Source organism: Spodoptera frugiperda, chromosome 2, assembly GCF_023101765.2.
Source record: "Spodoptera frugiperda isolate SF20-4 chromosome 2, AGI-APGP_CSIRO_Sfru_2.0, whole genome shotgun sequence".
Classification (NCBI taxonomy): domain Eukaryota; kingdom Metazoa; phylum Arthropoda; class Insecta; order Lepidoptera; family Noctuidae; genus Spodoptera; species Spodoptera frugiperda.
The window spans coordinates 5,418,250-5,446,239 of NC_064213.1; the positions used below are offsets into that span (position 1 = coordinate 5,418,250).

Here is a 27,990-nt window from a genome sequence, read left to right on the forward strand (position 1 = left end):
AATTTTATTTTCATTTTCGTCAGGGTCACAAATACGTGACAAGCGAAAACTGTCCCTGAGCGCCAACGACACAAATATGTGACAAAAACACGAAATAAACTATTTAACCAGGTACCGAAATTTAAATGAAACTTAAATAATTAAGCAGTAGGTAACATAGCATAATTATTAAGAGAATGACATTATAAATCTATATACCTACCAAAGTTGTGCACTAAGTATATACCTAATTATTTAAACTCGTCATATTAAAATGAGTCGTCTTTATATGAGTACATATAAACTTACATCATACCTACTTGTATCTATATATTTACCCTAGACTGTACTCGTACTTACTATTAAAACATCTGACATTAAATTAGAATTAACTTACTCGCCATTTTTGCAATTATAATGTAGGTACTCGATAAAATATTTTTTGCAACTTCCCCGCATTTAAAAACACGGCATGCGCTTACGACGTCACGAGTCCGACATCTATACATGTCAATGGCGCAGAAGGGATTGCATATCGGTAGTATGCTAGGGATGCGCATGATTGGCGAAAAGGGAATGTCGATAATATTGAAAATATAGTAAACTAGCGGACCCGACAGACGTTGTCCTGTCTACACGTCTTTAATTTGAACATTTGTCGGATCCAATATAAAACATTCCAAAATCAACAACTACAAATAAATTAAAAATTAATTAAAAAAAAACATTGTCCAGCGGACAAAATTGTGAATGTAAACCATTCTCAGATCCCCTTGAACACACACAAAAAAATCATCAAAATCAATCCAGTCGTTTAAGAGAAGTTCAGTGACATAAACACGTACAGAAGAATTATATATATAAAGATATGCTATTATACCCAAGAATTTTTCAGTTTAAAATATAGTATATTTACCTTTTTTCTCAGAGACTAAGGTTATATATATACTTTTTAATAGTTATTACAAAAAATAAGCGAGTCATTTAGGTGAAGTTTTAATATTACTTGAATTACACTACATCACTAGTAGGCATGCCATTGGCGCGAGAGAACATGCTTTTTTAGCCGATATTTAAGTTGTTTTTATCAATCAAATATTAGAATAACTATACTGCAATTTTGTTCACTGTGTACAATTATGTAATAACTGGGTATTCAGTTCTTAAGATACATCAATAAAACACGTGAAAGTAATGATTTAATGTGTTTATTTTGTTTTTCTCTGTGATCTGTTTCTTGGCATCTATAGATGCCGGTGGCGCACAGGGCACGCTTGCGCATGACATCTATTCATGCCATTGGCGTTCAAAAGGTTAACCTCTCAGTACATGCCAAGTGCGGACTATAGTTTACAACTACATCATGATAATACGCATTTAATTTAGTCTGCTACTAAGTACAAACGCGAACAAAATTGTTTGGAGAAAGGTCAAGTTATAAGCACCCAGTAAATAAAAGCATAATTATTTTCAGTCTTTTATTTAGATAAATAAATTGAAAGTAGCTTGATAGTTTATAACGACCACGTCAATAGGGATGACGACATTGTATGAAAATTTTAAATCTTTATTACGCGTCAATTAGATAATGAAAAGAATATTAGACAAAAAATAGTAAAAACAAATGTAGGTACTTAATTCAGGAGCGAAAAGCGCTGAGTCATCGTTATATGTTAAAAGAACAAACAAGTGAGATTATTTCATAAAGAAAACATTTATCATCGGCAAAATATACTGGAAAAATATGTCGTCATCTCTATTAGAAGTGTGAGTGTTTATTGTGCGTTAGGCCAGACAATGCTTTCTATCCAGTCGAGGTAGCGGCTGACTCGCGTGTAGACGCCGGGCACGGGGGACCCGCAGCCGCGACCGAATGACGTCACACCCACCAAACGGCTCATCCCATCCGAGCCCAAACTCTGTAGCGGCCCCCCAGAGTCGCCCTGTCGACATACATTACATTACATATAAGTGTGGAAGAGCCATGCTTCGGCACGAATCGACTCGACCGGAGTGATACCACGGCCTCACAGAAAACCGACGTGAAACAACGCTTGCGTTGTGTGAGTGAGGTTACCGGAGGCCCAATTCCCCCCTTCCCAATCTTTCCCATCCCCAATTCCCGAACAACAACCCTTAAATTCCTAACTCCCAAAAAGCCGGCAACGCACTTGTAACGCCTCTGGTGTTTCAAGTGTCCATGGGCGGCGGCGATTGCTTACCATCAGGTAATACGTATGCTCGACTACCGGCTTGTTTCATAAATAAATAATAAAAAAATACATCCACCATTATTATCGGGTAAATTACCACTGTCGAAAGGTCTCCTCTTAAAATTGGGGGTTTGCCGTAATTTCTATGGATTATGGCAATATGATACCTGCGATCTAAGGCGATATATTGCATGTATTGATATATAGCTTGTATATCACAGTTAGTTTATAGAAAAGGATATCGGCAAATATTGGCCAAATTTACTATGAAAGTTTACCGGTGTTCTTTGGTAAATAAGGTCTCGTTTCCCAGTCAATTAATTTACGTTATTATGTACTCAGAGTCATTTAATGGTTACTTAATCCAGTCCTTAGTAGTTGTTTTAATACAAAATCGTTACCAAGGAATAGATTAAGTAATCATTAAATGCCTCTGAGTGCGGCAGTAAATGTGTTTGTAGCTCTAAAGACTAAGTTAATCTTCCTGTTTATTTGTCGAAAAGTGTTTTCCAATGACATAGTTTATTACAATAGAGCACTTTCCTTCAAGATTTGTATGGCCTTTCTGTAATCGGATTGCCATGGACATAACACTTATTATTACTTTCCTAATGTAGGAAAGACATTTTATTATAGGCAAAACCTTTACTTGCCCTTAAGAAAAGATAAATAAAAAATACAATGTTATAGGGGTGAGACTTCTAACCCGTTAAGGCTGAGTATGTCTTATTTTATCGACTAAAATAATAATATAGGGGGTTGAACCCCCTCCCCCTCAAAATTATGACTATTACGGCGCACTTGATACTTTATGTGATATCAAAGGTTGTATGCGTCGTAGAAACAAAAACAAAAAAAAAACGACAAACGGTAGCTAATAACCTTGGCTAACTAATTCATTACGTTTCTCATATGTTTGATAATGTTTTGGTGAGAAAAAAATTATTTTTAGCGAAAAAATCGCTATTTTTCAATATTTTCATATTTCTTTTTTGTCGATAAAATTAGATGTAGTACTCAGCCTTAACGGGTTAGAAGTCCCGCCCCTATCACATTGTATAAGTAAGTATGTAAATAAAACGTGTAATAGTTACCTGACACGTGTCCTTCAAGCCTTCTGGATCCCCCGCGCACATTTGGTCGGGGGATATTCCCGACGGCAGTTTCCGCCAACCGGTGTAATTTTCGTTACATTTATTGCGACCGACAGTAGTCACATTCGTTTTTAATAGCAAGTTACTCCTTGTGTCTCCTGTAATTATACAATAGCTTTTATTAATACATATTAGGTTTACTTTGACTGCCTCGTTGGTCGAGTGGTCGCAAGTGCGACTGCCGAACAAGGGGTCTCGGGTTCGATTCCCGGGTCGGGCAAAGTATTACTGGGCTTTTTTCGGATTTTCGAAAATTTCTCGGTAGTAGCACGGAGTCTGGAATTGTGTCCAGGATATGGCAATAGGCTCACCCCTATTACATGGGACTTATAACAGAAATGGTGAAAAGTGGGTGTACATTGTATAGCGGCATTATTGCCGTAATGTGCACCTCTGCCTATCCCTTCGGGGATAAAAAGACGTGACGTTATGTATGTATGTATGTTTACCTTAGGTGTTACTTTAGGTTCACTGCTTCGTTGGTCGAGTTCGATTCCCGGGTCGGGCAAAGTATTACTGGGCTTTTTTCGGTTTTTCGAAAATTTCTCAGTAGTAGCACGGAGTCTTTCAAAAGATGATGCTTGTAAATGATAATAGAATTATTAAGAATTCAACCGTCGACAAATACTCCGCTAATAGCAACCACGTTGACAGACCTACTAAAAAAAAAGCAACAAGTTTATCGCCGAATGAGTAGGCAGAGGTGCTCATTACGACACGTAACGCCGTTATACAATGTACACCCACTTTTCACCATATGTGATAAAGTCCCAGGGGGTGAGCCTATTGGCATGTACCGGGCACAATTTTCGAAAAGCCGAAAAATCAACTTCACTTACTTGTATTACTAGTTTTCCCCCATCCAGTAATAGTGAGGGGCACTCTAGGATCTTCCTCACTTGTCTCCAAGCAAACTGCATTTAAGGTACTGGAGAACTGCAAAGGCGTTTCCAATCTGAAAATAAATATATTTTTAAGAATTCTCTTGTATGTACCTAAGTAACTATTATTACTACAGCATAGTGATCAATTTTAATTAATTTATAAATTTATTTTCTTACAAATATTTAAAAAAGAGTCTATGGTTCCACTTCGTTACCTGTTGTATTTATGTAGGACACTGTTCAATCAAATAGATTAGATTAGACAAATCAATTATTCTGATTCAACATACATACATACATAACCTTACGCCTGTCTCCCATGGGGGTAGGCAGAGACAATGGAACGCCAATTGCCACGGTTCTTACACACTTCTTTCGCTTCATCAACAGTCTTCAGTCTTTTCATGCATGCTTGTCCGTTAGGGGTACTTTTATTTTGATTAAATGATTTTATTATTTTATATATCCGAAGAGTATGGAACATGATTTTGAAGCTACAAGTTTTGTATGTTAAAACCTGCTTACGAACACAATTGGTAGGTAAGTGGGAGCTCATCACCAATATAGCCATTAATGATATGCCAATAAATAATAATAAAACAAATAATATAAATAAGTAATAAAGACAGGTATCTACACAAGTACACATTGATAGGAATAACAAAACACACAAACATGTTTTCCTAAATGCCCATTGTACAGGCATGAGAACGCAGAATGTAATAATAATATATTCATACCTTTTATTATTTTAAATTCTATAAACAAACAATAAAGTTTAAAATCCAATAACGAGATATGACTACAAAGCGACGTTTTGATGTAAAACATTAAATCGATATGTGTTTATTTAGTAGGTAATGTTCTTAAAAAACACTTACCTTAATAAAGCTAGATCGTGATATTTTTCCCTTCTAGTATATCTTGGATTTAATATTATTTCGGCTATTCTGTCATCGGTCTCTGGATTGAACTGATTACCGCCGATTTCTATAACGCCTCCGCGAATTATGGACGGTTGTATCCTGAAATATCAAGATTATAAATTATATTCATTAGCAATGCTATTATAACTTCTCTAGTTTTATTATATCTTTCGTGAGCCATACTAAATTAATTATTATGTTATCGTCTCGAGTTCGTGCTATCGAGCTCCTCGTCAAACAATTACATGAGTAGTAGGCAAGCCGATAAATAATAATAAATTCAAGTGTAGGAGAGCCATTATATCGGCACAAATGAACCGGCTAGACCGGAGTGATACCACGGCCTCACAGAAAATCGACGTGAAACAACGCTTGCGTTGTGTTTCGTTGTGTGAGTGAGGTTACCGAAGGCCAACCTCCAAAAGGCTGGCAACGCACTTGTAACGCCTCTGGTGTTTCTGGTGTCCGTAGGCGGCGATTGCTTACCATCGGGTGATCTGTCTGCTCGTTTACCGACTTATACCATAAAAAAAAACTAACTCTAGTGTTGTGGGGACACCTATGAAAACGAATTTACCTATCTAAAGTATCTACGCAATGTGCAGCGCTCAGGACGTAAGTGCGTGACAGCACTGAACCGCCACAGTCAAACTCATAGCCATTCCCTCGGTCGTATCCCAGGGCCACCTGAAATAAAAAAAAAAAAAAACAATAAAAATAGTTTATTTGTCAAAAATAAATCATAAGTTAATGCACTGGTGGAAATGGGTTTAACTAAGAGGTTGATGTGTGCTACAGATGCGTGCTATGGATGGTTTCTCTAATATCGATACATCGCGTAGGTACTCGAGTTGCACATCTTATTCGTGCCGATACATAGCTTAGTACCTATCGGTTGAAACGTTCACATAGTTTTTATATGTACGTAATAGCTTGAAGATGTAATAATGTATATATATGCTGCTATATAATTTATACCATAGCACATCTCTAGTAGAAAAGCACTGTTTTTATTTCAAGCTCATTTTTATCTTTTGGGAATGGAACCGTAAAAATGTAGTTTATTGATTTATTGACAACATAAGCTAATAACTCTCAACTCATGCAGTAGGTATTTATTCTAAGAGCTTTAAATGTCAAACAATATTAACGGTGGTCATTTACCTTATGGGTACCTACGCAATAGAGGTCAAAATCGCTTGAATAAAATGTTAGCACCTATATTGAAGATTGACACCTATTTAATTTGTTATTTAAGACTTGTTTCACAATGTCTGGATAGCCGCTATGTATCTGATAACTTTAAATTAACAATGTCATTTGTATGCACTATATGTCACCTAACTTTATCAGGCACTTATATGAAGGTGGTGAAACAGGCGCTCAGTAGGTATGTTTTAGATATCGTCATATTTGTCATTCCTACGTCCAAAATTCGTACGTAAGCATAGAACCTATTAAAAAACTCAAATTAGAAATATATAAATTACCTAACGCCCGAATACTCAAATGCTACTTACTCAATTTTAAGTTGTACTTAAATATCATGCTATCTTTTCCATTTTATAAAGAATTGATAATGACAAAACTACTCTTGAGAGCATCTTAAAATTGACTAGTGTTTGAGTATTCGGGCATAAGTATATTTATGATTTAAGTCGATATCTCCAATGATTGTGTTTGCTGTTTGCTATACCTATCTATACATATAAAAGAAAAAGAAAATTGAGTTGTTTACACTAATTATAACTCAAGAACGGCTAAATCGATTTCGAACGGGAAAAAAGGGATTGCGCGAAGTTGCAGGCTAGTGGTTACTAGTTACATGCCTACATAATAGTTAGGTACATTGCAAACGAGGTTTAATAAACAAAAACAGCAGCGCAGTGCGAACAGACTATCGCGCCATGAACTTTGACTGGCAGATAATAAAAAGATACAAACATAATTATGTTAATCGAGTAATAATGTACCTAACTTACGGATTTCAAAAGTCTTATCCGCTTCACTTACGTTACTTATAAGTTTTTAAACTGACATGGTCACTGAGTTCATCCGTGATCATTGCGCTTGGAACAGTGACGAAATATCGGAAACTCATAAAAATAGAAAAACATGGTAAATATCCCGTTTCGAGTTCTAATAATACGTTACTTATAGTAATGTGACCGCATTTTATTTTCATCTCTAGATTTTGCCCACGATTTTGTATATCATCATCATTAGCCGAGAGACGTCCACTGTTGCCTAAAATACTAACCAATGAAAACGGGTAGGTACCTATTGGAACGATACCTGAATACTATTGAAAACCATTTAGGTTTTATAATTGTTTATTCAATTAAATTGGTAGGTAGTAGGTATTTACAAGTCATTAACAAAACGTTGTATTTATAATTCAACTAGCTTCTGTCATCGACTTTAACCGCGTCCTCGTAGGATACAAAGTATCCTATCATCCAAGTCAACTCTTACACAGTCTGTGTGCCAAATTTCATCAAAATTCGTTCAATAGTTTCAGCATGATCGACACAGAAACGGAGAAAGAATCCATACAAACAAACTTTCACATTTATAATATTAGTGTGATATATAAAATAATTGATAAATAAACAAGGAAAGTACAAAATCAACATACATTTAAACAGGTAACTATCACAATAAATGTCAAGTAAAGTAATGAAACCCCACATTAACACTACCACAATTAATTAAAACGAAATAAACAGAAATGAGTCATAACAAGTTGGTTCATAGAACTGTTCATCATAAAAAAAAAACCCGAATGGCAATGGTACAGGCGTGAGGCATCACTATTATTTCCAATTAGAATTATTGTATAATTTTTATAAGAAACAAGTTCTTTTATGTAAGGATGAGTTAGTAATTACCTATATACACAGCAATATAATAACTATGCAAGATTCTATTAATTAAAAAAACGTATAAGGAAATAAGAAGAATATGTTTACTTACCATATGTGGGAATTCCCCCAATGATGCAGCTTCACCACCCAAAATATGTAAATCCAATGGTGGTATGCTGTTATCTTTGATTTTCTGGCATTCTAGAAAAAAATGAGCACATTTAAGTGTGAAAGAGCCATGTTATTATATGATGAGCTGGCTCGACCGGAGTGATACCACAGTGTCACAGAAAACCGACCCCAAAAGGCCGGCAACGCACTTGTAACGCCTCTGGTGTTTTGGATGTCCATGGGCGACGGCGATTGCTTACTATCAGGTGATCCGTCTGCTTGTTTACTGGTTTATACCATACAAAAACCTTTATAACTTTAAATCAAAGAATAAAAACAGATATTTAAGTTCTTTAGATAAATCTACCCTTTTTTTAAACAAATCTAGTTTATTTTTTGTATAATTATATTCTGAAGGTGATACGAATGGTGATAAGAATGTACAATACATTAGGCCTTTGCCATGTAGTGGGAAGACCATGACTCGTAATAATAATAATCATATATGTACAATGTACATATTATGTATCATAGAAATGATGCTAAATAAATAATTTCAGTACTTTACAGGCCTCACCTCTATCAGCAATTCTTTCTGCTCTTATCCTTGTATCATCTCCTCCTGTAAAATAAACAGATCAATAAAATATTCAGCTCTGATGCCAATATTGTAAGGATCAAACTCTCTTGATTATTTATAGTAGAAATTTTTAAATTTCGTGACTGTCTGTTCCAGCTAATCTCTAAAATGGCTGGACCGTTTTGATGGGACTTTTATTGGCAAGTAGCTTATGTACTAATGAGTAACTTAGGCTACTTTTATTTTAGAAAATGAAGCCGTTATCCACATGAGTGGAACTATGAGCATCAGCTAATACAGCATAATATAAAAATCAATTGCTGTTCATTCGTCTTACTAATACTCGAGAATGGCTGGACCAATTTAGCAATTTTGGTCTTGAATTATTTGTGGAAGTCCAGGGAAGATATAAAAGGAGAGAAAAAAATGATTGAGGCGGTACAAAGTGTGCTAGGTCAGCTAGTACAGCATAAATCTCACCAAATTTTGTTGAAGTCCGAGGACAACATACCACTTCTTCGAAACCACTAAAACCACATCTTCTAAATTCATGAAATCTCTTGTTTGTTATTGCTCTGGAAACATAGGGAGGTTTTATTTAAACACTTTATCTAATACATTTATAAGGAATAATGTATTCGATCAACCAAAAAAGAATCTAAAGGGCCATTTCGACTAATGTAAATAATTTTGATGAAATTTAGCACAGATCTATAAATTATGTATTAAATTTATAAGATTTATCGTATGTTGTTTTGTTGATAGAATATATTATTTGTTAAATATTTTTGTTGAGTTATAAAGTTATAAGAGATAATAGTTCTGTAGGACTCACAAAATGGCTGCTTCACATTTAGAAACTTGCATGCAAACACCTTCCAGTGACTGATTTGATGTGCAGGTCTCACCCACTGTGCAAGTAATAATTTATTACATAGCATGAAATCAATTGTCACCTCATTAAATACATAATTGAACACACTCCCAACTAACTTTTAATGGCACATCATTAAACATGTGATTGTACACATTTTCCAGCTTTGTTATTTCAAATACAATAATTTATATACTGTATTTTAATAAAAATATTAGTACAACAGCAATCTATTTGTTTTCCTAATTAAAATTTGATACAGAGCTATTGCAATTCACACCTACATTTAAATGAGTATGAAGATTATTTATAGAAAAATTGCTCTGTAAAAAAAGTATACACACTTATGATGTACACAATATCAGATCATTAGCGTAACGAAATGAAGATACCTACTTTATGTGCATATATGTACCCCACTTTAAAAACGAACAAATAATAAGCAAAAAATAGGTTCTTACCATCTTCTGAGATCACAAAGTTTAGCAATAATATATTTAAAACAGTCAGTAACTTCCACATTGTTAGTTTTAATCTTAGACTAAAAATATTATCTTCGCGCTGGCACAAACAATCTTCTTCAAAGTTGAAAACCGGTTTACTTTTTTGAAATACCACTTTTCCTTATACAAAATATAATAGTTTTAAAACATAATTCTGAACGTTTCACGCTTAAATAAAATTACTATATTTATTACTTAATTGTACGATACTAAAAAAACAGATTACATTAATTATTTTTTAAATACAACCGGTCAAACGTGAAGTACTAAGCTACAACTTTGTACGGTGCCAATTTTGCCAATGTTAAACCAAAACGTAAATTGACGTAACCCAACAAATAAAGGCTCCGTTCACATTATTCACGTCCGGCAGATTTGCTAGCACAAATAACTGTCGCATGATTGAAAATCTAGAGGCTCTTGTGAAAAATTCTAAGGTAATTAAATGAGTTTGCATCGGTTTTTGTGTCCAACTCAACACATTTAACATACTATACCACATTATTTGAATTTTAATATTGATCGTAAATAATAAGTTAAGCACGGCACCACGGGCCGTCCGGCACGGCCCGTGCCAATCCAATTCAATCCATTTCCGGAAAATTGAGTATAATGTGAACGGCTCCTATACTTGATTTAATTTTTTGACATTGACGTTTTGATGTCAAATTGACATCCTAAAGTTTTGGCATCTGTTGACATTCCAAGTTATAGTTGCCATTATAAAAAAGGTTGGATGGCTTTTTACTAACTCTGTACAAAAAATATTAATTGTAATGTCAATAGATTCATCACTTTTACAATTTCTTGTTTTTAGACTATTATTGTTACTGTGCAGAAGTTTGGAATATTGAATGTGTTTATCACTTAATTTACGTATAAAAATAAATGGACAAGATTTTTTTTGTTTGTATTGCTTTTATTAGAATAACAAATATATATAAAACTAGACACGGCAGATGTAATTTTAAAGTACATGTTTCATTTTGAACACAGATTTTCTTAAAAAAATATTTTGGTGAGTTATTTTTTAAATTTTTGAATTTTATTTAAATGTAAATCGTTTTAATTCGACTAAAAATATAAAAAGACCTTGTGTTATTTAGTTTTTAACTTAGTTTATTATTTCGTTTGCAACATTTTTATGATGGAATGTGTCAAATAGTGGCAATACTGAGTCGCCTGTTGTGATTGTGATTGATAGTCCGTAATCCAAGTCCAATTGAATCGTACATATACAAAGTCGGAACTACAACAAATACTTAACTTGTGCTTCAGCAGAACTTATATTTTGTTGTGAAGTGAAAGTGAATACTAACTTATAAATAACAATAGTGGAATACAGTGGACAACATGTTTTTAAGCGTATATTTACGATTTCATTATCTACGTAAGGTTATTGGATTGTAATGATACCAACAAGGACGTAGTATTGCGAGCAGCAATATCAGTCGCAGGAATATGACATCTTCAGGTGGACCAAGTACTCATCTTGGAATGCATTCCACTATGGCGAGCCAGATAGGCTTACGTGCCCCGCCGTCGGACTTTGGCTTAACAGTGGGTGTGCCAGCGCCGACGATGGGTTATGAGATCCAAGCTACCCATAGCGGTGATTCTTCTTCTGATTCCCAATCTCCTGGTATGCCTACAGCCAAAGCTAGTGACCGGGAATCCCGTATTATAGCGGAAAAACAACGTCGGAGTCAATATAACACCCAAATAGGTCTGATAATGTCCTTGTTGTCTGACATAGTGCACTCGCAACGCAAAGTTGATAAGACGAGTGTGTTGAGACTCGCCGCCAACAAGCTCCGCAACGAGCATGTGTTCGGTGATACAATCAAATGTGGCCACATCGAGACATGGTCTTCTTCATTCTTGAAGTTTTTTGACCTGTTTGGCGGTGTTATGTTTGGTGTCACATGCCGCGGCCGTTTGTTCATCGTATCCCCCAATGTTCAAGAAAAATTGGGATATTGTCATATAGATCTCCTTGGCCAAGACATGTATACTTATGTTCATCCAGATGATAAGGAAACTCTTCGCCATCATATCTATCCCCAAGAACTCCAAACAAGCTGTGACAGCAGACTATTTGAACACCATCATGATTTCCATATCCGCATCATGAGGGCTGGTGCTCGTTCGGATCCTGCAAGATACGAGCGGTGCCGCATAGATGGCATTTTGAGACGCTCTGACAAAGCAACATCTAATGGTGTACAAGACGAGCAAATCATTAGAAGGCAAAGAGTTAGAACAAACAGAACATTTTCATCCAGTGGAAATGATGTAGTTTTCATTGGCATGATTCATGTATTGTCTAGTTCTATGCCGGCACGGATTCTGCCCCCAACAGCTTATTCTGAGTACTGGACGAGACATTTGATTGATGGCCGCATAGTACAGTGTGACCAGAGTATATCATTAGCTATTGGCTACATGACGGAAGAAGTAACTGGAACATCGGCTTTTGTATTTATGCATAAAGATGATGTCCGCTGGGTCATTTGTGTGTTACGCCAAATGTATGATGAAAGTAGAGAATTTGGTGAATCTTACTACCGATTAATGTCACGTTCTGGACATTTTATATATATGAGAACACGAGGATTTTTAGAAATAGATAGAGCCACAAAGAAAGTACAGAGTTTTGTTTGTGTCAACAGTGTTATTGGAGAAGATTATGGATGTCGAATGATGGAAGAAATGAAAAGAAAATATTCTGTTATAATTGATGTAGAGAAACAGCAAGCTGAACAAGCAGCCAATGATGATGTACCAGTAGAACATCCTAAACGTTTAGAACGCATTGTAATGCATCTTGTTGAGCCGTCAGTTAATGAGAACATAGATGAGCTGCAACTAGTACCTCCTTCTAAAGAAAATATAATTTGTGCAATTCAAAACAGTGAAAAAGTAGTTCAGGAGACAGGAGTGAGGTTCGACTCAAGGAAAAGGAGGAAGGTGGATTGTGGTGACACTAGTGAATAGTTACTTGAAGAGACACAGTGGACTGCGGGATGTGAATGAAGTAGATCTGTAACTGGTGAATAAGCTTTGTGATGTCTGTTCCTAAGATTGTTAGTTAAGTTTTCAAATTGAAGTAGATGGTATATTTGACCAAATGTTTCAGAATTAAAACTTTGATAGTGTAGTTGTAATAGTAAGTGGACATTGATGCAGCGGACTGAGCATGGGTAAGTCCCACTGTGTGGGCAGACTTCATTGACTAAAGGTTATTATTATATAAAATCCTGAAAGACTGTGCCCGCTGAGGCAATTAACTAAAACAAGTAATACAGAACAGAATGACCTGTTAATAGTGTAGGTATTTTACACAACAGCTAAACAAGAAAAATAGAATTTCCATTCATTGCATATTCTGAAGTTCAGGTTCATACCTGGTTGTTGGTAATTCACTGTTCCTATGGGTACTTAATAATAGTGTTGATAGTGATTGGGAAACTGGGCTACAATTAGCTTAGTGATTTATCATTAGAAATCTATTATTATTATATGTAATATTGTCGTACCAACTTGATTGAAAATGCAGACTTTACAAATGTTCGAAAATAAACTACTTTTGTGTTCATTGAAAAATTGCACCATTAGGTAAATAGCTACTCGGCAATGGATTATAATTTCTATTAACATGGTGATTATCCAAAAAAATTGTTAAGCGAACTAGAGATCGAGTTCTGTAGCATAGATTTGAATGTAGTTATCTAATAACCCCAAAATCAATTTATTATGTAAATGCTTGTGGCGGGTGGTGGCGTCAGTATGAAATATTCTCTGAGGGACCAGAAGGGGAAAAGCTCAATAAGGTTTTGTTTTTGTTGAAAGTTAATTGCTATTATCTAATTATTGTATCGTGTAACATGTAGGTAAAATACAACCTGGATAAACTAAACGAACGCGTACTCGGCAAACGCGCAGGTGCACTGCACTACCAACCTATATGGTCATATGTCGACTACCGATGTTGTTACTTCAAAACGTTCACTGTAAATGTTTAAAATTCTTGTAATGTTAGATAAATGTCTATTGTGAATAGTGCCTGGCTCCAGTGCGTCTACATGTACCTATATTATAGGTACATATATCTGTTCATCCATTAACAATTTCTTCCGTCTTGATAGGTGTTCTTGTTGATATTAAATAAATACCTTAGCTTACAAAACAAAATAAGATGAAGAAGGATTTAAATAAACCGGTACTTCATCGTTCCAAAGTTTTCTTGAAATATGATGTTCCGAATTGTGTTGGACCATCTATCTAAGGTGTTTGTACATCTGGTGATTGTTATGATGTCAATTTGTGGCTTATTTACCTACATATCGTTGTGTAGCAGTGTGGGCCTACTGAAAATATTGCCGGTTGCATTTGGCAACTATGTGCCCTGAAGGTTGTTGATATTGAATTAAAAACTACTGACTAAAAATTAGACAGAATGACAGATTACAAATGACAAATTATCAAATCTGATATTTTTTTTGTTTAAAACCTCATAATTTACTGTACTCTCGATTAGTTTCGATTTTGGTATTACACACGTAAGAATCAAGAGATTGGTCGAATCACTTAAATTTTAATTGTTTACTCGTACTTATAAACAAACCTCCCGAGAACTGCTTCATAAATTCAATAACAGCAATTTATTTCAAATTGATAACAGTAAACCTGACATAAAAGCAAAGCATATTTGCGAAGGTCAATTATAATCAGATAGATCGGGGATTTCTTTTGTCATGGGACTTATTTGATATTATATTTTTCAAATTGTACAAGGCCTAGATTAAACTCCGTATATTTATGGCATTTTGGTGCGAGTTGTGAGTCAAAAAGTGTAGCTGCAGTGGGGTTATCACAGATTTCTTCTAATGCAAAAAATATCGGTCTGAAGTCTCTACATAAGTATTATAAACTTTAAAAAATATTTTTTGTGATGTCTGTGGATACAGCGATCTCTTTTTTAACCTACTAAAATTAGTCACCAAAGCTAGCCGGTATTGTACCCGTGTTCTCGCTTAGTGCAGCATTGAGGATCGATCGATGAGTTTCATCAAGGGCCAAGGGCAACTCGTATGCCCTTATTGACTTTACCTGTCCTACTTAATAGGCAAAAGTTATGTAAATACAACAACTTATTGCTTTAGTTACAACATTTTTGCTAACTGTAAGTTGTTTGTTCAAAGTATTTACCAAAGTTATAAGGAGTTTACAATTTGTCGTTGTGTGAGCGAGGTTACCGGAGGCCCAATTACCCTCCTTCCCAATCTTCCCTTCCAAATTTCTAACGCCCAACAGGCCGGCAACGCACTTGTAACGCCTCTGGTGTTTCAAGTGTCCATGAGAGGCGGTGATTGCTTGCCATCAGGTCCGTCGACTAGTTTACCGGCTTGTTCTATAAAAAAAAAATGTTAGGTTACAAGCATCATAACAGTGATCTGTCCGTTTAAAAACTAAAATGTTTGTCACTAATGTTTAATTTTTGTTTGCTGTGCGCATTGCGAAAATACCTTGCTGATATGTTTTTGGCAAGAACTTAAAAGTCGAGATAGATGACCGATCTTAATCCAAAATCTTTGGACCGATCTAGGTTTTTAATAGAACTCTAAAACTCTAAACTAAACGAGAGCGCGTTCGGCACTCTCATTGGTTGGTTTATTCAAACCGGCCAATCAGAGCGCCGAACACGCTCTCGTATCAATTACTCTCGTACTAAGGGTACTGAAACTCTAAAAAAACATGACTTCATAACTAACTACTTGAAGTCAAAAATCGATCTCAATTAAAAATTTTTTGGATTTGGATAGGCTATTAATGTCGGCAGTAAGTGACTCGGTGACTCCTATAATAAATTAGCCACATTTTGTCGTCCACTGATCGGCTTTTGTATTTATACTTGTTTTTATAAATTGTTGATAGTTAATCTGGCATAACATAGGTTAAAATTTGGAAGACGTAACTATGTGACATGTGACCGGCCATTTGTTAGAATTGGAAACTATTATGCCATCCACATAATTAGGACAAAAACAAAATTGATGATAAACTAACTACGTTTAAGTGTGCCAAAACGTACGAATAGTACCTAGCTAAATAATGATATTAAAATTATCGCCAATTAACTTTAAATACTTACTGTACCTTTTTTAATATTAAATGTTAAATTGATTTTGTTTTTGTTACAAGTTATTTGTTTTTTTTCCGATATTAACAATTGTTTGTTTACTATTATTAACATCTCTTATTATATTAATATATCTTAACATAATTATGACACGATAATGAAATAACATTTACATTTAGGTATGTCACACGCTTTCTGTGTACATACAGTATTTCATATAAATGTCCATTCCTAAAATATTGGACCTTTGCAGTCCCTTCAACTAGTAAAAATATCTAGAAAAAAACTCAAACGTTAGAGCTAAAGAAATAAAGAAACGGCACCACTTTAAAATGAAAGTACAGTAAAAAGTGTGTCGGATGAAATCATTAATAGAACAAACATTTTCTGTAAATTATTTTGGGATTTAATAACCCTGAACTGTTTCAAACATGTGGTTGGCGATGCAAGAAGAAGAGTTTTGTTAAAAAGTTTACAAAGAGACTGGTAAAACGTATCAATCATGAAAAATTAAATCATTCTATGTTAGTAATGTACTAAAATCTATATCAACCAGAGTTTGGATACTGATGATAGATGTCCCTCGGAGACGATTTTATAGATTTTTTGGAGATTAAGGGAAGAAGTATTGTGTTTGGCTTACAACAATGCCTACATTTCATTAAGTGCAGCTAACTATACAGTTATTTTTCGTTCATTGATAGTTTTTTTTTTTTTAATATAAAAATAGGAATAATATAGAAATATTCAAGTTTGTAGCTCCAAGTTCAGTGGTCCGTCAGAATAGAACACATCGACAATACAGGTTTCAATAGGATACAAGTTACGCCTCAAGCAGGGTACTGTTTACATAATTGTGAAGAAATTTATAAATTGTAGGGTTGTGGATCGATAGAGCGATGTTACGTTACGGTAATGACCAAGTATTTGAATGTATTTTATAGATAGGAACATAGGAACCGGAATGAAGGTTGGTCGTCTAATGATAGGTACAGGGATGAAATATTAATTTTACCTTACTAGAACGTAACTAATCAATAAAAGATTTTTGCCAATGTTATTGCCAACTGAATCAACTTAGGGAGTAACGCAAGAAGTAGGTAGAAGCAGTTGTGTAAACGATGAGGAGGATTTAAGCGTGTTCAATACATTTGAAGGCTATTCAGAATTAAATATGATCAACGTACGTGTGTACAGTCAATGAAGGTTTAAAGAGATGTATTATAATACCGTTCTATGACTGGATGAACTTAACTGAAATCGGTTGTTCAAAAGTCCGCAGAAATTAATAACATGACATAGATGAAGAGTGGCGTCATTCGTGATTTCCTCGAACTAATTCGAGCTTGTTATATGATCCATTGATTAGCTACCTGCCTCTGCCTCTTGGCATTTCGCGTGTACATACTTTGGTACCTACATAATGCATACATTTTGGTAGTTGTCTAATTTAATGTATATAAATAAGATTGACTCAAGGTGTTTTCTTTTTCATTCATAACTATAATAATATAGATTATAAAGTTGTTGTCATTGAATAAACGTTAGGTGATCTAAATGTCTGTTGTATCGATGTTTTAATGTTTTAAAATATCGTAGCCAGTTAATGATTTCGAAATGACATAGTTGCTAACTATTAATTAAATGTACAGTTCGATTTTTTGCTTAACCTTATACTTTTTTTTTGTAAAACTTGTTTAGAAAAAATCATTCTTATATTCCATAGAGTACCTAAACAATAATGTATGGTAGTTTGAAGTTATAATAGGTGACTATTAAATAATTTTATGTGTATACGTAATAGTTTTAGCTAATTCCAGCTACCTATGTTTAAATCAACAGAACCTACATTTAGATTGTAGACTGTGTGTCTAAGTTTTTTCCATGTCTCTGCAATTTCATAATAATGTTAGTTCAAAATAATCATTTTCATAATAGTTAGTTAAGTTAATGTAAATAATGCGCCTACAATAAATGTTTTACATTTCATAATTAGGTACTCCCGTTGTCAAACCAAATTAAAAGTAAGCTAAAGATAGGGTAAGTTTACATACTTCGACATGTTTAGGTATACCTACCATACAATTACATACTTAGTTATATTTTAGTGAGGTATTAAATTTTTCTATGTACGTATTGTATAATCATTGATGATTGATGTGGTATGGCAGTATGCACCCCGCTCTACTCGTGTGAAATACTTTAAAAAAGCTAAAGTACAGTAAGGAAAGTAAAACAACCGTCTGTTTTGATAGTCAAGAGAAATACTATCAAACATCATAAATGCTGTTGTCTGATTCAGGAAAGAAGTCCTAAGTTAGGGGCACCACATAATTAAACCTATACCGATTTCTTGGTACCTTTATCGGACAACAGGCTGTATTGACTAAAAGAAGAGGAGTTAATGCTAATGTAGGTTTATTTAAAAGACCTTACATTCTTGTCGCCCATAAATGTTGGGGTTTACGCGTTTACCCGTGGCATATCTGTGCCAAGGCTGTGGTTAAATGCCATGTACCGCTGACTGTTGGAAGCCCCTCAAATTAAGAGGAAGATGTTCCTTTTCCTTCACTTTAGAGAAGGGTTGCCATACCCAGTTCGTTGCCACGGGTTACCAATCACAGTAGTTACATCTCTGGCGTGCATATTCGCTTGCTGTCTGATATGCAGTTTTATTCAATGTACACGTAGAAACAACTCGTTACAAATTACATTACTGCACTCTGTATTTTTGTATCTAAACAGGTATTCTGTCTTGCTACCAAATTGTATCACGATCTCCTCTTTGAAGGGTGCATTTCAAAAGGAAGTCTGACTTTTTTACAAGTACACATCTCTGTGTACTGTAGGGAATATAAATTAGTATTATACGGTATATTGAATTTATTATCCACGGCCTCTAACTTATATATTTATCTGTATACCTATAATACATAATTAGTTGCGTATGAGGTAGATTGTTGAAATAATATGTATATACTAGTAGGTAGTATAAGGTTTCAGGGCATTATACGAATACATTATTGATGTAACTTTGTACGTTTCAAAATAATTGATATTTGCTGAATAATGATTTCAAGTAATACACATTTGTGTACAACGATGTCTAGTGATTTAATTCTAATGTAGATAATTTGTTTGTCCAATTAAAAGTACCAAAGGGTCAGATTCAAATGAATTAAGCATACACACGAGTTTGTATATAGAAATTCATAATCACTTGCATTATGACGTTATAGAAGTACCTGTTCCATGGGTACATTTAGTATGTCGCTATTCATTTAAATAAACCGACTGTTCATATTCAATATAGTTATCTACAAAATGTATGGATGATTTAGTGACTACGAATATTAGAATGTTTGTAAGTTGGGTAAACTGCAGCTATTGGTCTTTAATGAGAAATTAGTTAAAGTTCTAGTGTGTTCAAACGAGTTGTATATTGAATAACTTAATTGTAGTGAAAAGATAGGGTTGATTGATATACTGTTGGTGAAATAGGGTCATAAAATCATCTAAAACATGTTTGGTAAACATTATCCGAGTTCTCTGTTAAATTATAAGTGTATTCCTTTATAAATTATATTGTAAAAACTTCGGTCATTACAACGTTGAATTTTAAAATGACCTATTTCTTATAGTTATCAATATCACAAAATGTTATCATGACGCACTAGTGCTGTTATACTTTAGTGTACCTACATGTTAATTTCGCTTGTAGCCGCTGGTGGGTTTACGTTATTTTGCGTAGGTTCTTTGTAAATAAATTTTAATGTAGTTAGAGTTAAAATGAATGGCTATAAGGGTTGTGACATACTAGATAGAATGAACTATTGGAAATTTTGAATGAAGTCAAGTGTACCTAAAACGAATTATTCAGACTTACGTATGATAAGAGAAAGGAAGATATTGTCTGTGCTTTGATCTGAGGAATGCATCCCAAATGTTGTACCTACCTATGATGGTTGGACTTATTCATTGTAAATATAATCACCCAACTTGCTGAAGATTAGTACCTACGTTCTTTATCTGTTGTACATAACGCGTTTCGATTCTATTTAAATTTAGTTGAGATATAACCACCTTTGTCTGTTATCTTGAACAAAATTCTTGTGATGGGGTGCGTTTTACACTGAGTAACCTTTACTTGTTTTTGTGTAAGAATGAATTAATGTTACATTGATATTACTTGATGTAATAAAAATGAAGAAAACAACTTTGTGTTTTATTTAAAACAATACCTCATCATTTATGTGTGTTTATGTGTCTATATTAGACATTACCTACCCTACTTGCTTTTAGTCAATTGGATTTACTTCAGTCCGATAAACTTCAGACTGCATGGTTGGCGCGGCGGCTGGGCAATTGGCCGTGCAACGTCTTTGTGTGTTTGTAAATGCACCAACGACACAGGAGGAAATACTAGCGTCCCGTTAAAAAAAAAATGTTTTTGCTGTTCATCGACATTTCACCCTATTGCTGTTTTATATCATACAAAGAAGAGATAATTCAAGCAGGATATAACAAGTTTCAACTATCACAACTTGAACGAGAATATTAAGCTCTATACAATTTAAAGTTGGTACATAAAAGTGTTATAATGATGGCAACATCTTCCTCCCAACCAAAACGTTAATTGTATCAAATCACTAACATAGTATAAAACCAAGTCGCTTTCTCTGTCCCTATGTCCCTTTGTATGTTTAAATCTTTAAAACTACGCAACGGATTTTGATGCGGTTTTTTTAATAGATAGAGTGATTCAAAAGTAAGGTTTATATGCATAATACATGCATAAGATATCACCATTGGACCCGTGCGAAGCTGGGGCGGGTCGCTAGTCTTAAATATAAAATAAACGGTCGTTGCCAGGTTGTGAGTTCGTGACAAGAAAGTATCCGTCTAGCGTTCTCTTATGCCCAGTTTTTAGTCCTTCTCGCACCAGTGGCGCTATCTATATTAAACATTCGTCGTGTTCTGTTTAGGTTCCCTTCGTGCATTCGTCGAAATCCCCATGAACTTCGTCGGTCAATGACCTTAGCGACGGGTAGGCATGCATTGGGCGTTGAGGAAGGTAGGACGCACGTAACGCATGAGGTAATTTATAATTATGTCCACAATTTATTACCTAACCGAATTATATTAATCATACCTATACCAAATTATAAATCCCTATTCTTCAATAATTATGTTAAATTAAACCCTGAACATGGGAGCAATCAGTAACGGAATCTTGTCTTTGTCTTTATAGGTATAGGTACTAGTTTGCTATTTACGGCATCTCTTTGGACTTTGGAGTTTCAGGCAGTTTAGAATTCCAGAACCTGCTTTAATTACCAGTCTGGCTAATAACTAGTAGATGCCGTAAAAAAAATTTAATTACCAGCTTCGCTTGGGTGTTATTTTCTATCCATCTCCATCTACTTTCCATATCATAGAATGTCGTAAGAAGTTTGACATCCCAATGTACCAAGGAAGGTACCGATTGCAACTGACATTTTAAGTCCTGATTCGATGTTTTTATATGGGTTTATGGGTCGAATTCCAAATTTTCACCACAATACGAACAATAAGTCTGCAGAGTTAGCGTAAGCGGCGTCGTCGTTACGTCACTGCGATTTAGGCCAAGCGCAGAGTGTTCCGACGAACAGCGCGACGGTACACGGTCAGGGCCCGCTCGTCCCTGACCACGGTCAACGGCTTCGTTTGAAGGTGCCCTCCGAAACGGAATACACTCACACAATGCTAACGATCGCAGCGTTTCCTATGTATACAGTGTACGTAGATATACCGACAGACGCTCACACACCGTTTTTTTAAACGCTGTCGTAATGCCAGTGATCAAATCTATAAACTGGTTAGTCATACTGATTACGTCGGCTGAGTATATCACTTCCATTGTCTGTCTGCCCATATTATGTAACGATTGATTGACAATATTTTCGAATGCAAATCCCTCATAACCTCATAAAATGTCTTATTTTTGCTTTATTATAATTACACAGATTCTTTATCAATACGTCGTGTGCATTCTAGATAAGCATAGTGCAGTAAGCAACTGTGTATGTGGACGTATTATATTCCGTAAGTAGGTAGATAACAGGCAGCGGCGGGTGAGCGCCTGTGCCAGTGTGGCGGGCGGCGGGGTTTATCTTGTCATTAGGCGCTAGAGGTGACATTGCTCGGTCATCGACCCAAAAACAGCTTTATTTTTATTCCTGTTTCGGTGCTGGGTTAACTTTTATGCATCGTCCCTAGTTGGTCTAAAATATTTACAGATACTGTCGTCTTTTACTTGGAATCAAGCCAGCTATCCAGTCAACTTTGACGTCAAACATAAATATCTAGCTCTAATTAGGTAGCTATGTGGATGCATGGCGTATTATCGTCAAGAGTCGCAGTCACTTATAATAACATTAAACTATATTTCTTTAGAAAAAAAGAGTTTAGTGTTCACTTGTTCGGTCTATGTCTTGGCTTGTATCCAATGTAGATATATTTTTGAGTATAGGTATAAATAAAAGTATCAATGTGGTGTGATATCTCATTCAGAGCTCTACTACAGGCCAGAAATACCTGCAGCTGTTATTTATTCAGGGTAGTAGTTGACAACGCAAGACGGAACTTACGAATACTGAAATGCTACTCAATTTTAAGTGGTACTTAAATATCGTGCTATCTCTGTCATTTTATAAAGAATTGATAGGGACAGAACTAGTTTTGAGAGCGTTTTAAAATTGAGTAGCGTTAGCGACATTAGGAGTTGAAAGTGCTGGTACTTTGTGCAGATGGCCAAGATACGAAATTCAACTTTTTTAAAGCAAGACTCATGTTGACTCCTTTTAAGAAAACGCTCTAAGTAGGTATTATCTACCTACTGACTCACTACCAACGTAAAATCCTTCAAGACATTCCTTACATTTGTGCCATCATCTCGATACCTAAGTCACGATGTGGTTCTCGATTAGTAAGAAAAATTAAGATGTCTACAAATCATACACAGGTTTATACAATACCTAAGTATATAAGTGTGTGTGTGTGTGTGTTGTGACATTATGTGTGTACTAACCTGAACTAAATGATCAACAGCGACCATAATAGGCCCATTATGCTAATTCAACAATCTAGTAGCAATCATAATTAAATTAATTTATATACAAACGTTATATGTATACGTAGATTATGAACTATTGTGTTAAGAGGTTGTGAGGGAACATGCCCGAACCGAAACCTGGCAAGTACCAATGTGACTTTTACCGAGTTATACATATATATATATACTTTCTAAGATTATTTAAACTCCAGTTACATACTGGTGAAGGAAAAACATTATGAGGAAAACTGGGCTTATAATTTTTAATTATAATTTTGAAATCGCCTATCCGCATTGAGCAGGCGTGGTCATTAATTCTCAACCCTACGTATGAGAAGAAACCTTTGGTCAGCAAATTATAGATATTAGACCTATTACATGGGTAGTGTGTTTGTGTTTAGCTGTAAGTTTACCTAAAACAAATAAAATGAAATAAAAATAATATAAACTTACCGTTTTAAAGCTGTATCTACATATGATTTAGTTTACAGCCAAAAAATTATCACCATTTAGGTTTTTGTTTAAGTACTTTTGGTTTACTTATCGAAATACCTACTTGTATAGTTATGTTAAACTAATATGTTAATAAAGAAATACAAACTAATATGTTAATAAAGAAATACAAACAAATATGTTAATAAAGAAATACAATTTGTATTTTGAACCTGATTCAAATAGTGATTCAACCTATGGAGTTTCTTGCTCGTTCATCTCCATATGAATTTACACTTAGGAACGAGCAAATAGCTTCATTAGAGGACTGACAGATAGATTTTTTAAATATAATATTTGCTTTGTCGTTCCAAAGTGCCTTTGGTTTATTTTAAATAAATAATTTCGACTTGGACTTTAATACGATTGAAATTGCTAACCAAAGTCCTAACTTTGTGTGTGTAAAAAATGCACAATACATATACCTATATGTATCTAGTTGCCTACTGCCTAAGCTTTATCAAAACAGACCGGATGTTATGAAATTTAAAATGAACAAAGGGCGGTTTCGATCGCGGTTTGCGATAAATTTCTTTCGATCAACCTTGAATGGATAATGATAATAAATAATAATAGACTAGGCATGAATTATGATAGAAAATTGATTAATTCATTGAGGTCGCATTGGCTAGGACTTGGCCGTGAAATCATCTGGAAATTCTTGGACTACTAAAAGGCAACCAAATTCGAGCTGACAGCGCCGAGTCTACCTGAGGTGTACGTGGTGGACGAAACATATGTCGAACAATCATATGGTAATCGTATCGTATTGCACCTCTGCTGCAAAACATTTAGAACAGGGCGGTTTTGACATGTTAACGTTAACGTAATTTTCGAAAGGTGACTATTGAAATTAGTCGAAACATTTTTCTGTTCGATCGAAGTAATATTTACCACGACCGAACACAGCATTTAATGTGTTTGCACAGCGCTTGTACCGTGCGTGTAAGTGAGGTTACCAGAGACCTTCCCCCTTTCCCTAATCATATCCAAAAGGACTTCAACCACTTGTAACTCAACTGGTATCCATGGGCGGCGCTGATTACGTTTACCATCAGGTGACCCGTCTGCTTCATTGTTTTGGTCTATCTATCCTATAAAAGAATCTACTAAAATTCTCATATGAAAAATGAAATAACCGCTTGTACTCATCTGGTCATCTAATGGTTACTCAACCCAGTCCTTAGCAATTGTGTTCAATATAAAATCGTTACTAAGGAATAGTTTAAGTAACATTAAAGTCTCAAGTTTTATTATAGTTTAAAATATTATATTAATCATTAAATGTCTCTGCTTTAACAAATTACTAGTAGAATTGTAAGCTAGAACTTATTTCATTAGTTATATGAGTATCTACTTCTTCCTGAGCGATTAGCGAACAAAGTAGAAAATATATTTACATTCAATAGAAGTACTTAAGTTTACATCAAAAAGAGTGTAATGGAGTGTTTATAAATAATGGTTTAATTGTCTACCTAATGTAGGTACATCATGCAATTAACTATTGTTTGTCGTTATCTAAGTAAACATCAATGAGTGATATATTTTATAATAACTCATCTAAGGATTGTTGGTCGAGTGGTCGTAAGTACGACTGCCGGGCAAGGCGACTTGGTTTCGATTTCTGAGTCGGTCAAAGGAACTCTGAATTTTTTTTTCAAAATTTTCTCATTATTACCACGGAGTCTGGAATTGTGCCCGGTATATGACAATAGGCTCACCCTCTATTGGACTTGTAACATAAAATGGTGAAAAGGAGGTGTACATTGTATAGTGGAATTACTTACGCGCTCAAAAGTGCACCTCTGTTTTTTCTCGGATAAAAGACTTAACAATAAAAATATAAGAATCGAAGTTACCTACAAACTTTAACAGCTAAACTATAAGATCTCAAACCCTCTTTTGTAGGATGAGAAGAACGTTTTTAGCAGTGGATTGTGACGGTTTGTTCTAGATAAATAATAAATTACTTAACAAAAATATCTTATACAACCTCTCTACGTATACATTCTGATAATTTTATGTGAATAAACACTAAATAATTTGTATTGGGAACGGAAAAATCTATCATGACCTTATTAATCCAATAAACATATACATAGGTAGTAATTACTTATGTAAATATGTAAGTACAAAGTGTATTGATAAGGAATATAGACGTCCACCAATAGAACTATCGGCTTCGACCTATTTAATAGATAGACTATGTCTATTTATTTACTAGGTAAGTATCTATATGTATAAGCTACCAGAGTCGTTTTGAATAGGTATATTATATCTACTTTTTCGAGACTTTTTCGTTCGATTCAAACCTTGTCTTTAAATAGGCTCTAGGTGCTGAGACTAACTATTTACCTACTAGCTTATGTGGTTACCGTGGTTTTCCACCAGATATGTGCTATGCCACGTCATTTGTACATATAGCTTAACACTGGTGGAAACGGACTCAGCTAAGCTATGTTTTTTTAAATGGAAAGATGCGTGCTATGGATCGCCATCGCATACTCGAGCTGCGCATCTTCCTCGCACAGCTACTTTGCGGCGGCGCATCTTCATAGCACATCTTACTCGCACAGCTACATAGCTTAGTATCAGTGGAAACGGTCACATAGTTTCACAGCTTAGTAGTATCTCTGGGGGAAAAGCACCCTAAATTCGGTGTGCATTTGTTCTGAAGGCACGGCATGGCACAGTACGGCATCCCGCGGCATCGTGGTATCAAAATAAAGTAACATAAATTCTAAATTCATTGAAATAAGGTTCAAAATAACTTAATTTGTATTAAAATCCTTGGCCGTGCCATGCCGTGCCGTGCCGGCAGTGGGCGCCGGCCCTTATTCGACACAAAGTTTGGCGATAGAATCGTATTTATAGACACCAGCATACTAAGCTACCTATATCTGTCAAATTAAATATAATCGTATGCAAATCCTGTATGTAAGTTGATTAGATCTTATTGGCGATAGTTGCCAAGGAGAAAATTATATAGTAGGTAAATAATTGATAACAATATCTAATGTTACATTGAAAGTGCTTTGTGTTCGATTAATTTATCAAGAAATAGATTTTCTGTCTTTTTCTTTATCATTCACCTCGACAGTGTACTGTAGATACTTATTTCTGTCTACCTATTTCTTTCTAGTCATCGTGATGGCTGATGACGTGATGGATGTTTTGAGACGCCCGCTTCTTATGCATGAGGGCGCTGGTTCGAAATCTACCAACAGCAAAGTACCAATGTGACGTTTTCCGACTTCTATGTACTCTCTATGATTATTCAGACACCACTGACAAACGTTGAATCAGTGCTTGTCGTCGCAGGATCCATGGGCTAATACTGAGAATTCCGAAATTATAAAACGTGAACAGCAAATTGTAAATCATAAAAATTCTATACCCGATCTGAGAAAAAAAAGGAACATAGTCTGAGACTTATTGAGCTACAATTGAGGCAAGCGGTTGCCAAAAACGATAAAAAAAAGTAAAGTGCTACGTCGCTACGAGAAATTTTGTCGCAATCTAGCGACATTTTCTATATTTTCATCTATAATTTTGTAAGGTTTTGTACCATTATTTGCTTCCGCAATAAATTTGTGTAGGTAACAATTAGTTGTGTGTAACAATTAACTAATTAAGAAATAGACGATATTAGATATTAGACCTTGCGTGCACGACAGGGTCCTTAATTGCTACCAATATAATATTATTTAAGCCCTTATACTACATTAAGGAAAGCAAATAAACCTTTTGAATTTGAATAAAATAAATAAAAGTAACATTCAAAGTTGCCAAAAATTATACAAAAGTCAAATAGGTGCTACGTTGCTACGAAAATTACTACGAGTCAATGTGAAGTGTTTGACTTAAATAATTAGTCGATATTTCTTGTATCTCTTAAGTCAATATGCGGTTGTTTAGACTATAGATAGTTAAGTATATACGTAGTCAATATTATTTTAAGTAAATTTAATGAGTAGATAAATTACTTAAGGGAACAGAGGCGGCTACGGAATTTGTTAAAAAATGAATTACCAATATTGTTTTGTATTTTTTAATTAAGACTATCGATGTAAAGATTTGTTTAACCAACGTTGTGATAATGGACACTTTTTTTTATCAATTTTGTAAGTCGTGTTATGCCTACGCGGCTACGAAAATTGCTACGCCAAAAT

General features: G+C 34.8%; 2 protein-coding genes across 2 annotated transcripts; one reads left to right on the forward strand and one right to left on the reverse strand.

Moving 5' to 3' along the window:
* Positions 1–1,443: 1,443 nt before the first annotated feature.
* LOC118269203 (serine protease persephone) lies at positions 1,444–10,413 on the reverse strand. Its single transcript, XM_035584194.2, has 10 exons — positions 10,050–10,413; positions 9,550–9,625; positions 9,195–9,289; positions 8,712–8,756; positions 8,133–8,224; positions 5,734–5,843; positions 5,112–5,255; positions 4,186–4,301; positions 3,287–3,444; positions 1,444–1,922 (listed from the first exon to the last, which is right to left on the reverse strand). Exons 1-10 carry the CDS (start codon positions 10,108–10,110, stop codon positions 1,755–1,757), a joined length of 1,065 nt encoding a protein of 354 aa, XP_035440087.2. The 5' UTR covers positions 10,111–10,413; the 3' UTR covers positions 1,444–1,754.
* An 848-nt stretch (positions 10,414–11,261) lies between these two features.
* On the forward strand, positions 11,262–20,449 carry LOC118268716 (aryl hydrocarbon receptor nuclear translocator-like protein 2). Its single transcript, XM_035583316.2, is given in 2 exon segments — positions 11,262–13,085; positions 13,087–20,449. Coding segments are annotated over 2 exon segments (1,587 nt in total). The 5' UTR covers positions 11,262–11,552; the 3' UTR covers positions 13,141–20,449.
* Positions 20,450–27,990: the final 7,541 nt, after the last annotated feature.

Excerpts from the sequence above, each read along its gene's own strand:
- LOC118269203 (XM_035584194.2), bottom strand. The coding sequence starts at position 10,110 with ATGTGGAAGTTACTGACTGTTTTAAATATATTATTGCTAAACTTTGTG. Across the intron at positions 5,256-5,733 it reads TGCGTAGATACTTTAGATAG|GATACAACCGTCCATAATTC; the intron begins GTAAATTCGTTT and ends TTGATATTTCAG. Across the intron at positions 4,302-5,111 it reads CACGATCTAGCTTTATTAAG|ATTGGAAACGCCTTTGCAGT; the intron begins GTAAGTGTTTTT and ends ATTTATTTTCAG.